The sequence below is a fragment of the Eschrichtius robustus genome, chromosome 13, assembly GCF_028021215.1.
Source record: "Eschrichtius robustus isolate mEscRob2 chromosome 13, mEscRob2.pri, whole genome shotgun sequence".
NCBI lineage: Eukaryota > Metazoa > Chordata > Mammalia > Artiodactyla > Eschrichtiidae > Eschrichtius > Eschrichtius robustus.
The window spans coordinates 74,504,154-74,522,299 of NC_090836.1; the positions used below are offsets into that span (position 1 = coordinate 74,504,154).

Genomic DNA, 18,146 nt, shown 5'->3' on the forward strand with positions numbered 1-18,146 from the left:
AGGGTAAAAATTAAAATCATGAATGAACTGAATTGACTACTTACTCCTATAAAACACTGGTTCCAGTATGGGAAGCAGGAAAAGTGGTATGTCACTAAAAAAAGTCCATTTAAAATTGTAATTTTATATTTGTAAAATAAAGTTTTGATTTGGTTTTATTTATAAAACTAAAAAGGAAATTTTAATAAAATCTTAGCTGAAAGGGTACAGATTATAAAAGATTGGAAAACACTGCTTTACAAAGAATGATAATTGTGGCAAAGGCTGCTGTTTCTAATAGTTAAGCTCCCTTTCGTCCACTGTAATAGAACTATGGATTTTTAGATGGACACATGGCCACTTGAAATAAAGACTAAATTTCTACTTACATTCCAGTAGCTAGGTGTGGTCATGAGACTAATAGGATATAAACAGAAAGACCATGTGCACATTTCAGGAAATGTTTTTAAAGGAGAGGAGTGAAACTTTCTTTTCTCCTTCCTCCTTCCTGCCAGCTGGAATATGGACATTAGGGCTGGAATTCAAACAGCCTCCTTAGAACATGAGATGGAAGCCACATGCTGATAGTCAAAGCAACAAGATATAGGGTCCCTGGTATCTGGTATTTGTACAAGTAGCTCACCTACACTAAACTAGTTGCCTCAACTTTGATTATATAATGGAAAAGTACATTTCCATCTTGTTTAAACCATTGTTACATTTGATTTTTTTCTGTCACTTGCAGCTAAACTTAACTGTAACTAATAGTTCAAAAATTCCTACTTGTACATCTTAACAAACTGTTGCTAAGACCAAAATATAGTATTGGTATCATTCTAAAATTTACTGACAATCATTCTTACACTCATCCATAATAAACATCTACTGATTTATAGGGCATATACTTACATACGGGCACTGGACTAGTGTGGGAGATCACACATGTTTATAAGAAGTGAGCCCTGTTCTCTGGAGTGAACAGCCTAGCTGGAGAATGTGACAGAGACTCCTGTCCCTAAAATCTATTCTCCCTTTCTTCTGCAAGGCCCTCCACAATATATTACCTGCCTATCCTTCAGTACATGCCCTTTGCTTCTTGCCTCCTCTTCCTCTACCTCGCTGTTTGGGATTGGATGTGAGGGTAAAGTTCCATTTTGCATGAGGCAAATGAAGGCAATACCCTAGACTGCCTAATTCTAGACCAATACACAAGTGAGAGAAATAAACTTCTATCTTGATTTTGCCACCATTTTTCAGATGCTTCTGCGAGCTAAAACTAATCCTAACCAATGAAGGGAGAACACCATTAACTGTCATGTACAAGTTAAATTCAAGATACAGAGTATACTCTAGTACACACACCTTCTGTGGACTTTAGGAATTACATGACTACAGACTGACAGAAGTGTCACTATATAAGACCTCTTCCTTATTTGACAGCAGAGATCAACCGCCACTTTTTCTCCTGGTGGCTGGAATATGCAAACCCCACAACATCAGTGATCCTTTTAAAGCAATTTAAGCTGTCAAAGAATAATTCTAATACATACATAATACAGACACATGTAGAAATAAGTATAGCAAGTGGGCCTTGATGCTGCTCAACAATCACACTATACTTCCCTGGTCTGGTTCATTCTTCCAGATGACCATTTCCTACCTTCTCTTGACTTCTCTCTCCTCAAACTTCTAATATATCTGCCTCTATCCTCACTTTCAGCTGAGAACCTTGCTTCCTCATTCACTGAGAAAACCACAACTTTTACTGTCAGGACATCTACCCAGCCACATCTGACGGTAACTATACACTCCACCTTTCTTCCTGTTACTATGGATGAACTCTCTGTGCTCCTAAGCCAACTACTCCACTGAACACTAGATCCCATCCCATTGCCTTCTCAGGAATATTACTCCAGAAGTCCTTCTCTCCCTCCCTTGCTTCATCAATTCATGAATTGCTTCCTCTTTAATGGATCTTTCCTATTAACTTAGAAGCATGATTATTTCTTCCATTTAAAAGAGAAAAACATTTTCTTTATTCCCCTTTCCCCTCAAGCTACCACTCTATTTTTCTCCTTTCCTTCACAGAAACAGCACTCAAAAGTCTCTGTATTGGCTCTATTTCATCTCTACCCATTTTCTCTTGAACCAAAAATGATCACTGCTAAATCCAGTGGTCAATTTTCAGTGCTCCTCTTGTCTTAGCAGCAGCAGTGAATACCGTACGGAACACAGTTGCTTATGCTCTTCCTTGATGACATTCCACATGTGAGTTCCAGGGCTCTACATGCTCCTGGTTTTCCTCCCATCTCTCTGGTCATTCCTTCCCAGTCTTTTTGGTTGTTCCTTTTCATCTCCCCAGGTTCTAAAGTAAAAGCATCCCAGGGCTCAGTCTTAAGATTTTTCTTTTTAACCAACATTTTCTCCTTTGATGATCTCAGCCAGTTTCATGACTTCAAGTACCATTTTTATGCATAAAGTTCCCAAATTAATTTATGCATAAAGTTCCCAAATGTTTAGCCTAGACTGTCCTCATGAACCTCAGACTTCTATATACAAGTACCTATTTAACATTTTCACTCAGATGTCTAATAGGCATCTCACACTTAACATGTCCTGTTTAACTAAGTACCTGACCATCTCTAAACCTGCTCTTTCCACAGCCCTCCCCAGCATTCAGACCAAAAGCCCTGATAACTTTTACATCCTACATCTGATCTGTCAGCAAATTTCGTTTCTATCACCTTCAAAATACATCCAGAACTGACTACATATAACTCCACTGCTACCTCCATGCTTTAAACTACCATCACCTGTCTCCAGGTTATTGCAGTAGTCTTATAACAGGTTCCCTGCTTCTCTCCTTACCACTCCTAAAGCCTATGGCAGACACAGTCCAAGTCAAAATATATCACTCCTTTCTTCAGAAATTTTCTTTGATGTCCATTCTCACTTAAAAGAAAAGCCAAAGTCCTTACAATGAACTGTAAGGCCCCATATGATATGGCCCCTCGTTACCTCTCTGATCTCATCACCTACTACTGCCCACTTGCTCCCCCTGCTCCAGCCACAAAGGCTGCTTTGTTGTTCCTCAGACATGCTCAGTACACTCCTGCTCCAGTGCCCCGCACTTATTCTCACTGCTTAGGGACATCCACGTGGCTCACTCCCTCATCTTCTTTAAGTCTTTGTTCAAATATCTCCTCAGTGAGGCTTCTGCCTCACTACCTAAATTACAACCACACTACCATTATTTCACTTACACACAAACACACACATAGACTCACTCATTATTTCCCTTACACACAAACACACACATAGACTCACTCATTATTTCCCCTTTGTGTCTAATTTTTTTTTATCTTCAGTAATTACAATAAATATGTCATGAACTTATTATGAATAGTTTGCATTAATGTGCTCTGGTATAACTACAGTATATAGTGTTTTGGAAATATAAGATCACTAATGTTGTAAGGGCTTACATTCAAAGGATATGATGAGTTAGGTAAGCTAGCATGACCCAAGGTAGGGAGAATATGATGACATATCAAGTTGGGTAAGGTTAATTCAAATGTTGACAAGTCAATTACTTCTGAAAAATCTCTGCGATGTTGCTACACTGATCAAAATTTTATTTTCTTCCATTCTTTGTTAATTACAAAAAGGAGGATAAATACAATTATATCACCATTTTTCATTTCTTTTATACAGCCCATCTGGTAATAGAGGTTAATGTAATTTTCACCAGAGAAAAACTACAGAAAATACTGCCATCATTTACATGTGTAAATACTAATATCATAAATACAGTAGTCAATAATACCTTGTACAATTTTTTAAAAAATATAAAATTCAAATAAAGAAAAATCACTAATATATCTGTTGGCATAACATAATTTCATTTTAATACAAATAAAATATTTTAAAAACTTAATGGTATATAAAATGACTATATACTTATAAAACATTGAATTACCTTTGTTTCTTTGGAGCTCATTTTTCAAATCTTCAATAATAAAAGTATTTTTTTCCATTTCTTTCGTATATTGCTCTACTTGGTCAGTGAGCATCTTAATTTGACTATCTCGTTCTTGTATACCCTATAAAATATTTTGAATATTACATAGTATCACTTTATGAATATTAATCTACATTTTTAAAGTAAGAGAAAAGGTAGGTCTTGTTTTTTTCAACAAGACTATAGAATATATTTTTTGTGAGTCAAAACTGTGCCTTTTACTATTTTGTATACCTCAACTGCACTAATCACTGTAGGAATACTGCTATCACTCTAGTACTCAAAGATGATATAAGGGCTGGCACTCTCACAAATACGAATTCCAGAACTCTCTAATATTTGTGGCTTCTTATGACTCCTTTTGTGTTACTTTTCTTCATCATCCATCTAATTCTACCTTTTTATCATTTTATGTTTGTGTTTTACCTTGTGCTTTTTTCCTTTACTCAACTTAGCTTTCACCCCTGCAGTACTTCATTCAAAAATCTTGTCCCTTGCAATCGGACTTATTCTCCAAATACTTCCCAAATTTCCTTCTTTCTTTTGGACTATGACTAGAGAGCACAGTTGATGCAAGTGTAACTTCTTTCTATATGAATATATTTGTACTATCAATAAAAAAAAAAATTTTATACAGTACAAATTATAACCATACTTTAGCTTATTTCACATTGTTCAGGATATTTCAGCACTAAAACACAACACAATAGACTTTAGTAACAGAGTATTAAGATATTTTTAAACTTTCTAAAAGTTTTTTATTAAATAATTCCCAATCAAAACAATAAATGTATTATCTGCATCAATAGAGAAAAATACATAAAATAATTTTATTCCTAAGTCTAAACTTAATTCTAATTTTTTCTTGGGACTGGACGGGGTAAGAAACTTCAAAAGACTTTATTATATACCCAAAAGTGCAAGTGACTAGATTAGGCACAGGAGATAAATAAGACATAATTCAGAGTTTCATTGCCAACTTTAATAAACCTTGTTGATAAACCAAATTTTGAGAAAGTTTTACCTGTTGTAGAGCCATAATATTACTTTTATCAGCATCAAGCTGGGCATTTTTCAGTTTCTCCCTCAGGTTATGTAACATTTGCTGGTACTCAATAATTTCATCATCTTTAGAAGACAAAATTAACTAGAAATAAACAAAATAGGATTTGTTACATAAGAGGAAAATTAATAAACCATTCCTCATTTATGGTAAATATTTTTAATATATACCATTAGCAGATTTCGAGAAAATACAGGAAATAAAATTCTTTGAAGTGAGAAAATAGCAACTATTGGAATGACCACTGTTCTTTTGTGCATACAACCTGAAATTCAGATAAGAAATGATTCAAAAATATACACTGTATTTTTTGCTTTTTAAGAAATTCAATCTTTTAGACAATCTCAAGTTTCCAAAACCCATTCCTAGAACACTAAGCTATAAATAACTCCCTGCAATTACAAAAAGTTTTGTACAACTAATCTCTTATGAAGAAAACATTAAAATGACACTAAGAAGCACAAAATATCTTGAATGAATAAAAGGTATCTTGTTATGTTGTATGAAAGGAAAAGGCTAGCATTCCTCTAGACAAGAATGGAAGAGGTCCTCAGGCTTGACAACATGCATATGGTTATGGCATTGCCATCCACTTCATGGCCTCTAATCATCATTTTTTAATACTGTACTGCATATTTGAAAATAGCTAAGAGAGTGGATCTTCAAAGTTCTCATCACCAGAAAAAAAAAATTGTAACTATGTATGGTTACAGATGTTAACTGGACTTACTGGGGTAATCATTTTGCAATACATACAAACGTCGAATCATTACACTGTATACCTGAAACTAGTATCATGTTATGTCAATTTTACCTCAATTTTTAAAAAATGAAAGGTACCTTGTGTTCTTTGCTAGGACCAAATATCAAAATCAATCTATAAATTAATTTATAAATTTAATATATACCCAATAAAATAACTAACATATTTTAAAGAACTATTTCTAAAATTTGTATTTAAAAAGCACATTTATAAGAATCTAAAAAACATAAATAATGAGAACAGCTTTTTCAAATATTTAAGCATAATAATTAAAACAAGTGTACATGGTTAGAAAACAGATCAATCAATATAAAGAAGAGAGTCCCAAAATAAATTCAAATTCAACAGTTTTGTATGTAATAAAAATGGAAGTGTATTTTAGTAGGAGAAAAATGAAATATTCAATAAATGATGTTTAGACAACAGAGTAGCTCGGTTGCATCCATATCTCACTCTTCATACCAAAATAAATAATATATGCTTCAAAGATTTACATGTAAAAGACGAAACTAGAAGATACTAGAGAAAATATGAGAAAACAATTTTATACTCAGAATCCTTTCTAACTATGATACAAAGGCCAAAAGCCATAAAAAATAATAAATTTATGCAATATAAAAAAAAATACTTCATAGTAAAAAATACCATAAAGCCAAAAGACAAGTGACAAACTAGAGGAATATATTTGCAATATATATCACAATTACACTTGTAGCATTTATTCTACAGATACACATTTTAAAAATAAATATACAAGGATATTCATTAAAACATTGTTTCTAACAGCAAAAATTGTAAAGCTCCTAAACGCCACATAATAGGCAATCAATAACATACATATCTACAAAGAAAAATTACATTAAAAAGAACAAAGTAATACCATATGTACTGATATAAACTAAGTAAAAGATACTAAGTAAAAACAAAGTGCAGAAGAATACATTTGCTAACATCTCTCCCCCAAAATTAAACGATTAAAAACAACTCTTTTTTTTCCTGGGGTTGGTAAACTATGGCTCATAGGTCAAATTTGGCCTGCTGCCTGCTTCTGTAAAGTTTCACTGGGAAAACAGCCTTGCTCATTTATTTATGTATTGTCTATGGCTGCCTTCATATTATAATAGCAGAGTTGAATAGATACACCAGAAACCAAATATTCTAAAATATTTACTCCCTGGCCTTTTACAGAAAGTTTATTGACCTTTGATTGATTCTATAAATTTCATTTCCACTGCTACTGCTCTTGTTTAAAATATAGGTTAGCTGAGATTCCCACATGATCATTTCAAATAGCCAACAAGATTTATGTGAACCTTGTTAGAAACAAAGACTATAAAAGTGATAGCTTTTAAAATTAGATTTATTCAGAATCACTTCAGACTTTTTTCAAAATATATAATCATCACAATTCTAACTTCTGATATGGTAAGGCTGGGGGTTATGGTTGGAGTTAGAAAGTGGTGAGGAGGAACAGATTTTTGAAAAGACTTCTCAGGTGATTCTGAAAGATCCCTTCCCTTACTTCCATTCCTGATCCACTTCCTTACTCTCATTTCCACTGAATGCCAATAGCTTGATTAATCTAACATGGAAGGAGAGTCAGAAAAACTAAAATTAAACCTGGAACTATATAACTAAAATATACAAGGTACCTATGGTTTATGTGAAAACATTTAAATTTTATTTATAATTATCTATTTTAGATGACATATTATATTTTAGACTTAGATTTCTATCAGAAAATTTAAAATTTAACTCATTGATGTAGAAGAGCTCATTCAACAACAGATAAGCTAGAGGTCTACACACAACAGTTCTTAGAGTTTTCTAGCTAAAACATTTAATACACTTTTAAAAATGCCTAATAAAAATGTCATTAACTAGTACAAGAACTTTAAAGAAAATTAAGACTAAAAAATTGAAATCTAAAATGAAAATGAAAAAGCTATTACAGCAATTGAAAAAAGCACCTTCCATTCTTCTACTTTTGCATTGACAGCTGCCATGATGGGATCATCTTCTTCATTTTTCGCTTTCAGAAGATTTGTAAGCTCCTGCACCTAAAAGGCAACAATTATTTCAAGAACTGTTGCAAATTAGTGTAATATACATGTATTTGTTGTATATGAATATTTACACATATATTACACACATGATAAGCATACACATGCACATATATACATATACATTACAAATGCATATTCATTATGGGAGCAATTCTGTAGTTAAGGTGACCTTTAATTGTTTGTGCATCTTTACAGTTGTATAATTATTTTTTGTCATTAGAGAATTGTATTTTTAAGTATTACTCTATTTTTTAAACAGGTTTAATCCCATGTAAGTAGTAAACAATATATTGGCTTCTATGATATTTAGAGTGTATTTATTTTAAGGTATAAAATTAAGCTTGATGGTCCACAGGACTTCTAAGAGGCTTTAGCAGAAAATTTGCAGGATTGCTATCTACACATTCATTCAGGTATCACCCATATACTCTACATGGCAGGAATTACAAGGTATATGTAAGGGGACTAGAGAAACACATAGAGACAAATATATTACCATGGCAACAGATTACAGTATAAGATGACATACTAGAGCATAAGACAAAAATTCATACCCTAGAAAGTTAAAAGTACTTTCTAGTTTCAAATAAATAGTAATGAGGCAATATGAAGTCTGCCCAAATAAGTCAGTCCAACAGGAATTCTTACTTGAAGCTGGTAATGATCATTTTCTTTCTTTAACTGGTCCATTATATTATCTGTCTGATGCACAATAGCTTTCATCCTGTTATATTCATCAGTCATCTTCTCCATTTCCTGTACAGACTCTTCTAGATTTTTTCTCATTTCTTGATTCTGAAGTTCAAGTTTCTCATTAGCTTCTGTTAAAGTCTAAGAAAGGTAAAGATGCTACAGTTAAAAACAATTTAAGAAACTAAAATTTAAATTAATACTAAATGGAGTCATAAGTGTCTGCTGGAGAAAACAGAATTCTTCATAGATATTTATTATCAATTGCTGTTGGTCAGTTAAATCAAATTAAATATCAAGAAAAGTGTAAGTAAGAATCTTAGTTCTTAAACAATGCCCAAGATAGGCATATAACAAGAATGAATTTGCAAGATTTTCAACTTCAAAGATGCAATTTATTTCATGTTTTACAAATACGTAGTTGCAGATTTATACTAAATATATTGAAATGTAGGGCTAAATACTAGATTTATATTATAATGAAATTAAAGTTTTATAAAGATCATTGCTTTGAAATGACTTCTATCCATTTTACCTGAATTTCATCTAGATATTGGACAAGTTCATAGTTTTTTTTAGACAATTGTGATCGGTAGTCACTGTCTTCTCCTCTTCTTGATAAAAGTGTTTCTTTTTGTGAATCTATTTGTTTTTGATAGTCAATAATATCCTGACGAAGCTGTTCATTCTGAAGGCAGATCAACACAGTATTCTATTAAAAAAACTATCCAAAGAAACAAAATTTCACCCTCTGAATAGTGATCTCAAAACACATCTTTAAAATTCCAAGGTTTCACCACCCTTAAAGCCTCACCTTTTTCTTTAGATGTTTGTTCTCCAGAAGAGGATAGGAAAAAGGTAATTAGAAATGAGAAAGGCAATATATAATTAAATATAATAATTAGAAATTAAAGAAAACAAAAAAAAAATTTTAGGAGAATGAGATATTATTTTGGATAATCAAAGAAAGAAAGAATATTAATTACCAGCCAAAACAAAAAAAAACTTTTGATTATGTTAAAAAGATAAGCACTATCAGGATAAACAATGTACAAACATTATTTGGCTCAGAAGAACCAAATAATAATCAGAATTTGTAAGATTTAATGAGAAACAAAAGTTTTAAAAGAATGCCAGATAAAATAAGAGGAAATAAGGCAGAAATCCAGTCATATATTCAGTTAGCAAACTTGCAAAGAACAGCTTAAAAAACAAAGCAAGATTTACCCACATAGACCTAAGAGATGAATGTAGTACTTAACGGCCTCACCTTCCAATTTATTTTCTATTTCCCTAAGACAAAGTCATATCATAAAATCACGGTTCGAAAACATCAATTACTTAGACGATTCCAGTTCTGCTTACAGAATTAATTTATGAACACTTTTTTAGTAAGTATCTTTGTTGAACCACCACAACTACTAAAATTTTTTACCAACCTCTCTCCTTAATTTGCTGTTTTCATTTTCCGCCTCCTCATTTCGAAGAGCCAACTAAAACAGCAAAAAACAAATAAGATAAAATTCAGCAGTAGTTCTATGTAATGCCAGGTTTTCAGTTCCTTTCCAATAACGTAGAGAATGTTTAACTACTGAGGACTTCATGTCGACCCAAGACATGAATAATATGCCAAAAATTTGAAAACTGACTAACTAAGGATTAGGAAGGATGAAGCAGGTTGAGTTTAAAAGATTATAAAACAAAAAACAAAAACCTCTAACCAAAGGATACAGAAAACAAAACATTACCCTCTTCCCCCAGCGTAAAACCTAATAATGAGTAGTCTTCCATCCAAGATCTTCATTATTTTGCAGTTCTATTACCAGGGCTAGAATACTCTTTGCTCTCAGTGAGCATTAAATTACTTAGAAATACAAAGCAGTAGAACATAATGGTTAAAAGAAGCATGGATGCTTGGATATTGGGTGGGGAGACTAAAAGGACATTATTGGGCCAATAGAGGAAATCTGATTATGGACTACATATTAGATAACAGTACTGAATTGATATTACATTTCCTGAGTATGCTAATTATATAAGTAGTTACATTGGAAAATACCTCTCCTTTCAGTGGAAACGCACTGAAATATTTAAGAATGAAATATCATGACATTTGCAATATTTAAGTATGAAGTATCATGACATCTGCAATTAACTCTGATGTCTCAGCAAAAAAGAAAGGAGGGGAGGGGAGGGGAGGGGAGAGAAGGAGAATAAGTCTGTGTGTACAAAGATAAAGCATATGTGGCACAGTGTTATCTGGTGAACCTATATGAAGAGTATGTGTTTACTGTTTTTCTTACAATCTTTATGAAGATAAGAAAGTTTTCAAAAATAAAAGTTTAAAGAAAGTTCATAATAAAATGCAATGTGCTATACGAATCTTAGAATTTTACCATTATTATTATTATCATCTGGAAGTTAAGAAACACTCCCATCCTGTTTTGAATTGGAAAATTTTAACAAGAAGAGACATGTCAAGAACTTAAGGCTAAAGCATTTAATACTACTGATGCTCCTTTCCCTTGGTTTTGAAACATCATACTCTTGATATTTGTCCTTTCTTGGGCTGTTCCTTGAAGCACCTCTTCCTCTTGCATTAGACATTTCTATACCTCAGACATCTGCCTTACAATCACTTCTATTGCTTCAGTATCTATGCTGATGACCCACAAATTCTTATCATCTACCCAGTATCTCTCGAGTTTCTTATCCAGATATCCTTTTTGAATATGCCCATAGGGACCTCAAACTCAACAGGTACAAAACAAATAATAATCACAAACCTTCTAAACTCCCCTTGTGTCACTTGTGAATGGCGCTATCTACCTATCCAGTGGCCCAACCCAGAAAATTAGGTGGACTACCCATTCCTCCCTCTTCACCAACAACCAATCATTCATCATATCCAATTACATTTACATCCCTCAAACATGTCTATGTCCCTAATCCCCCTCAGTCACTAATTAGTCCATCATCACACTGACTTAGCACAAATGTCTCCTTACTAGTCTTGGCCCCCTTCAATCCACTCTCCACAGAGGAAAGTAAACTTGAAAAGTACAGATCTGATCATGATATCCCTGAGTTCAAAATCCTTCATTGGCTCCTTTTTGGAAAAAGGACCAAATTCCTCAGGTACTGGCCTTTGCTTATCTCTCTAGAGGATCATAAATGTTAAAGCTGGAAAGGTAGGGTAGCACAGCAGATAAGAGCACAGAATTTGAGTAAATCTGGATCAAATCCTGGCTTTATCATTTATTAGTTGTGTAACCATGGGCAATTACCTACCCTTTCTGTGTCTGTTTCTTCACCTGTAGCCTGGGGGAAATGTCACCTCTCTCATATAAGTATCAAATGAGGAATAATGAATTAATGCATATAAAGTATCTGGCACATAGTAAGGACTCTACACTAGCTATTTTTACCTATATTCCAGCCAGAATGAATAACTGTAGTTCCCTGAATACACCATGCTATCTCTTACCTCTAGGTCTTAGTAAACACTGTATCTTCTACCCAGAATGCCTTTTCCTTAACCATCACCTACATCCCATTCCCTCTTCCAGGCTAACTCTTATTTCAGGTCTCAGTTTACAGATCACTTCTTGAACCTCAAGACTGACTCAGGTATACCTCCCCAGAGTACTCCAGAGTATTCTTATATCCTTATGTATCCCCAGACTATCATATTGTCTTATGTTACCTTTGTTATTGACAGTGAATATCGTTGAGAAGCAGAATAGTGTTGCCCACTGTATCCTCAGTATTTAGCACAGTCTCTGGCATGCTATAAGTATTCAGTAAAACTGAATGACTGGTTAAGGGCAAAGAAGAAATTGCTAAAGCAACTCATATCCATATTCTACTTCAAGAAATCTAGCAGCTGGAAAGGTACATAAGCCATATATTCAAGTTGTCTGTGTGTGTGCCTATGAATGAAGATAGTAGTCTAAGATATGAATGGACATGGTGGTTCTGATTAGCTAACAGTGTATGGTATCAATGGTGAGAAGTTGACTAATATATGGGCTAGACAAAAGAACAATAGCCCAGAAAAACACATACACGGACACCTCCCTAAGCAATTCTATTACTGTATAGCATAGGTTGGACCCTTCATGATTAAGAAATCTATAGATCTGTTATGTTTCACTGAGTCAACTAAACAAATAATCCTCTAGGAGCTTATTCCTAACCTTCAGGTGGCATCAATCCATACTTTTTCCACTGCAAAAACTGTACAGGTGGCTCACTTTTACATGACTTCCAAACTATATAATAAAATAGATATATCAAGAATGGGGATGCTTTTCCTTACAAATCAGTCTATGATGAATTCTTTTTAAATAGCAATGTTACCTCATAATCAATGTCGTTTACTTAAAATTTATAACCATCTATTTCCAAGAGAACAATGGACAAAATAAGATTATCAGGATGTGATAAAATATTGACCTTATAAAGGACACAAAGGGAGAAAAAGCTTCTGGGCACCAGGGATGGGACAGTTAATACATGTAGGCACCAGATTTTGGACTAAGTTCACTGACAGCTGAGGCAAAAAAAGAAAGCATACTATTTTCTGACAGGAAATACAAACTTATCAGCAAAAAAATAATTTTTTCCTCAAACTAAATTTAAGTGAACATTGCATGAATTATTTTATAAATAACAAGTATAACATAAGAGGTAATAATAAACTATGCTTGTATAAAAGATGACATGTCATGGTTTAAAATATGAATTGATTTACAAAATGGTGAGATTAACACTTTTTAAGAACCTACGTATTACATAAAGTGAGGTACACCTGAAAATTAAAAAATTATTATTGAATACATCACTAAAAGATTAATTTCCAAGTCTACTACTAATATAAATACAAATAAATATCGTTTTCCCCAAACTATGTTATGAAAAATAAGAAAATCAAAATTTTTTTTTTTAATTTTATTTATTTATTTTTGGCTGCATTGGGTCTTCGTTGCTGTGCATGGGCTTTCTCTAGTTGCAGCGAGCGGGGGCTAATCTTCATTGCAGTGCACGTTCTTCTCATTGTGGTGGCTTCTCTCGTTGTGGAGCACAGGCTCTAGGCACGTGGGCTTCAACAGTTGTAGCAAACAGACTCAGTAGTTGTGGCTCTCACGCTCTAGAGCACAGGCTCAATAGTCATGGTGCATGGGCTTAGTTGCTCTGTGGCGTGTGGGATCTTCCCAGACCAGGGCTCGAACCCGTGTCCCCTGCATTGGCAGGCGGATTCTTAACCATTGTGCCACCAGGGAAGCCCAAATCAATTGTTTCTGAATGCCTATTAATTTCTTCATACCAATATTCCAGATCAAATCTTCAACTTTATGTGAAGAATTCTAACGTCCGGAGAAAAAGGTACTTCCATGTATAAAGAATTAATCTCTAGGTCATATTCATTCTCTAGATGTACCTGATCCATTATATTTTAAAGACATGATGACAACATGAACTGTTACATAAAACCTTAGCAATAAGCGTACATCAATTCTCACAAATAACATAAAACATAAAAATTGAAACTGTCACTAATAATTATAAAAAGCATAAACAGGTGGTGTTTTTTGGTAATTTGAACAGTTAAGAGTCATTGAAAAACTGTGCCTTACTTGCTCATTAACTTTCTTTTCTTTCTCTAATTCTTTTTCCATGTCCTCCAATTCTTTATCTTTTTGTTCCAACTGCTTTTCAAGTTGGCGAATTTCATCTCGTAAAAAGCGAGTGTCACGTCCACCTGCAGAGTGCTGTGCCATCTTAAAGTAATAAACCAAAAGTATAAATTAATTCCATTATATCTGGAGATTCAAATGAATCAATAACAAAAATAATTATCTTGACTTTAAATTTTATCATAATCAGCACAAGATGTTTAAAATCATGTTGCTTAAAAACAATTTTTTTTTATTAAGCATATTTAAGCTTTAGTTCACAGGCTGACAACCCCTTAAGCTCTTCCTGAGCCATCCAGAGTATGAAGAATTAACAGTCAATCACTCAGGCTCTGTTATAGCCGCTGAGCCACAGACACCAGGGTAAAGTGCAAAGGCATACAACGATCTTTGAGCTGAACTATCTAGGCTTCCCCTGAGCATCAGAGCTCTGAAACCAGGCTACAAATCACCAGAGCCTCCACCCTAGCCACTGACCCATGGTGCTCTTAACCTGCCCTTTCCCTCATACCACTGACTATTTAGACCAGTGTTATCTGAAAGGACTTTCTGGATAAAGGAAACGTTCTCTGCACTGCCCAATACAGTAGCCACTATCTACATGTGTCTACTGAGCACTTGAAATGTGGCTAGTGCAACTAAAGAACTGAATTCTTAATTTTAACTGTAATTAATTTAAATGCTAATGTCCACATGTAGCTAGTGCTACCATATTGAACACCCAAAATTAGATTATCTTTAAAATTTTGCAGCAGACTAAATACATTTTGCTTCATTTTCCTGTTACTTTGGGTCATAGTCAAAAACATCAGAAATCCTTTAGTCATCTAATCTGTTTCACATTCATCTCCCTAGCATACAGTTCTGTAACTCTTCTACCTTAACGAAACTTTTCTTACTCTTAACCTCCTTCAAAAAGCACTTTCTTACCAACATCTCCAACTGTCCTATCCTTCTATTCTATAGTAGTTGCCTTGCTAAACACTAACACAGAATCGATCTTACTTCATAGCTCACTTAACAAGTATTTATTGAGAATGACTGGTATTTCCCTAGAAGCTGGATATACGACAGGGAATAGAAAATAAACCATCTAAATTCACAGAGTTAACATGCTAAAAAACCAGGGTTTGAACGTAAACTATCTAACTCCAGAGACTGAAATCTCCAGTTCATTCTCCACTATATTTCTGGTTTTATCTGACTTCTTTAAAATTTGACCACACATCTTTCACTCTTATTTTTAGCAGATGACCTCTCCATCCTCTCAAATTCCAGGCACTAAACCTACAAACATCAAAAACTTCTGTTCATATCCATTCTTCCTTCCTCCCTTTTACCAAGGAAAAAGGTCCTTCCTCCTTATAAAGGCTAATCCATTTGTATCACATTCTTTCCCACAGTCTCAGTAATCTCAATGTATTCAGTTCCTTAACAATACATTCACATTTTGGCTCTTGGATTTCTCAGAAGCTAACTCTTCTCCTACACCCTTCTGTCACTGTTCCTCAAATTCCAACATGCCTCATTCCACCTCAGTTATAGTAATCTCTCTGTATATTTCTCTGGACTATAAGCTCCATGAGGTTATTCAATGTTTTTATTTTGTTCACAATTGGATGTGCAATCCTTAGTAGAATTTAAGATACATAAATAGGCATGTAAAATATATACTGAACGAACAATTATAAACACAATATCATTCCAGTGATTTTTCCAGCTAATTATAAAGAAAAAATTTTTAAATAATAATTGAAAATAATATTTACAATGATTACACCCTAAGGAATACAAAAGAACATACCTCCAGTTCATTTTCCAGTTTCATTACTTTAGTTTTTAATTGATTTTCTATTAAAAAAAGATAAATGTTTCAATTGGTCAGATTTATCTCAAAACAAACTTTTCAATAATTTTCAATAAAATAATAAAATTAATTTTTAAAGAGTCCATCATGATTGTAATGATAAGGTAACATAAGAAAATAACTATTTTGTACCTGATCCATGAAATAGGAGTTCTAGAAAAATCTTTCAAAATAAACTGAGTATACACATTTTATAAAATATTGGGTTGGCCAGAAACTTTGTTTGGATTTGTCCATAAGATCTTACTTTTTGGTCAACCCAATATATTAAAGCTAATTCTCCACTGCTTAGTGAATAAATGAAATCCACTATTTAACACCATAATAATCTTTTCCCCAAGGCATTTACCAAATTTTGCTTGTTCTTCTCCAGCTTTTTCAACTTCTTCCAAAGCTAGCTCTACTTCTTGAGCTTTCATCTAAACGTTAAGAAAAAAAAAAAGTTATTTCAGTATGCCTTTACACTAGAATGTAAGCACTGAAAATAAGAATTTTGTTTTGTATTTGCTATCCCAGTACTTACTGCCTGCAATGCCTGGCACAAGGAGACATTCAGCAAACATTTGTCGAATGAATAGATGATTTTCTTAAGGCTATAATTTCTAGATTCCTAAGAGTTTGAAACATCTTTGATTCCTCTTTTCCCTCAAGTCTTACGTGTAGCATTGCAACTTTTCTCTTTGTAATGTTTTCAACTATCTCTTTTATTCTATTCTAATTTTCATTATTCTAGTCCATAATTTTGTCTAACTTCCTTCATAAGTTTAACTCTCTTAAGGCATATTTTTGTATCTACCAATTATAGCTCAAAAACCTTTAATGGCTCCTAATTGCTGATAGCATAAAATACGTCTTTAAAGGCCCTAGACAGCCTACTCTAAACTATACCCAACATTGTTTCCTCTACAACCTGCTATTATAAACTTTCTGTACTTGTCTCCTTAAATGTAAAGAACATGCATACTTTCTATTCCTAGTTTTTATTTATAGTAACCTCCAGCTCTAGAATCTCCTTAACACTTTACCACTGCCCTCCACTTACCTAAAACTACTCATCTGTCTTTGACCTTTATAAAGTTTTCTCACACCTAAATCTCTTCCCCTCCTAACAAATCCCAACAGTAGTCAGCTACTGTAACAAACTGTAACATAATTAACATAGGACCTCCTTATGCTTTTTTAAACATAACCATTCTGTTTCCCCTACACACTCTTTTAGGAACTTTAGAGCAGAAACTAGCAATGTTTTTCACCTAAAATTCTCAGTTGACATTTGAAGATATCTCATTTTTTAGTGGTCATTTAGATTTTACAAAGTACTTTCACAGAGATTAAATTATCTAAGAAGAGATTCTTACACTTTCTCTAATAATCAAAGCTATTATTAAAACCTACTGTATACAAACCTTCATTAGAGACTGAGTAATTCTGAAAAGGTGTATCATATTTTCTTGACTTTCACTTTTTAGCTCCTTTACTTCCACCTAAGTAAAGAGAAAAGCAACTATTTCATATTTTATAACCCTTAAGCAAAATACAAGAAATCTTCCAGTTGTACCATTCAGTGATTTCAGGGACAACTTAGACTATCATAGTTGTATGTATATATCTATACATTATTTATCAATTAAGTACCTTGGATAAGGAAATCAATAAATTATCTGCCAGTTCTTCCTGACGAGGCAACTCATCTGGGTCAACTTTTCTTATTTCTTTCCAGTTTATATTAGGTGGCATCTTGAATTCTTTCACTGTGCTTTACTTTCTGTAACAAGACAAGTGGGTATTAGCATTTTCAAGGTAAACAGCATTACTGTTTTTACAGATTATGCTATTACAACTCTCCACGATGTTAGCAAAGAGGTATGGCTCCTTAATTGTATAACAGATATGTGGGTAAAATAGCCTTGATCAAAATTACAGCAGTTGCGACAAATCATCAGCTATTTTATCGGCTAAATTATGACGGCTTCCATGGTTAAACTAATCTAAGCCAGA

General features: G+C 33.5%; 1 protein-coding gene and 1 non-coding gene across 7 annotated transcripts in view; one reads left to right on the plus strand and one right to left on the minus strand.

The window, feature by feature from the left end:
* The window catches only part of CEP290 (centrosomal protein 290), a 94,632-nt gene that overhangs the window by 75,837 nt on the left and 649 nt on the right, over positions 1–18,146 (minus strand). For 4 of the 6 annotated variants that reach the window (XM_068561771.1, XM_068561770.1, XM_068561772.1 and 1 more), the window contains exons 2-12: positions 17,784–17,913; positions 17,555–17,632; positions 16,498–16,567; positions 16,086–16,132; positions 14,222–14,365; positions 10,022–10,075; positions 9,118–9,270; positions 8,541–8,723; positions 7,779–7,886; positions 5,025–5,147; positions 3,959–4,082 (exon numbers count right to left, since the gene is read on the minus strand). In XM_068561771.1, the coding sequence (XP_068417872.1) occupies positions 3,959–4,082; positions 5,025–5,147; positions 7,779–7,886; positions 8,541–8,723; positions 9,118–9,270; positions 10,022–10,075; positions 14,222–14,365; positions 16,086–16,132; positions 16,498–16,567; positions 17,555–17,632; positions 17,784–17,885 (1,186 nt within the window). In that variant the 5' untranslated portion in view covers positions 17,886–17,913. The remainder of the gene's footprint in view (positions 1–3,958; positions 4,083–5,024; positions 5,148–7,778; positions 7,887–8,540; positions 8,724–9,117; positions 9,271–10,021; positions 10,076–14,221; positions 14,366–16,085; positions 16,133–16,497; positions 16,568–17,554; positions 17,633–17,783; positions 17,914–18,146) is intronic. The other 2 variants (XM_068561774.1, XM_068561773.1) reach the window with 1 other exon arrangement.
* Positions 5,559–5,682, plus strand: LOC137776003 (U6atac minor spliceosomal RNA). Its single transcript, XR_011076126.1, has one exon. It is a non-coding gene; the product is annotated as a U6atac minor spliceosomal RNA (small nuclear RNA).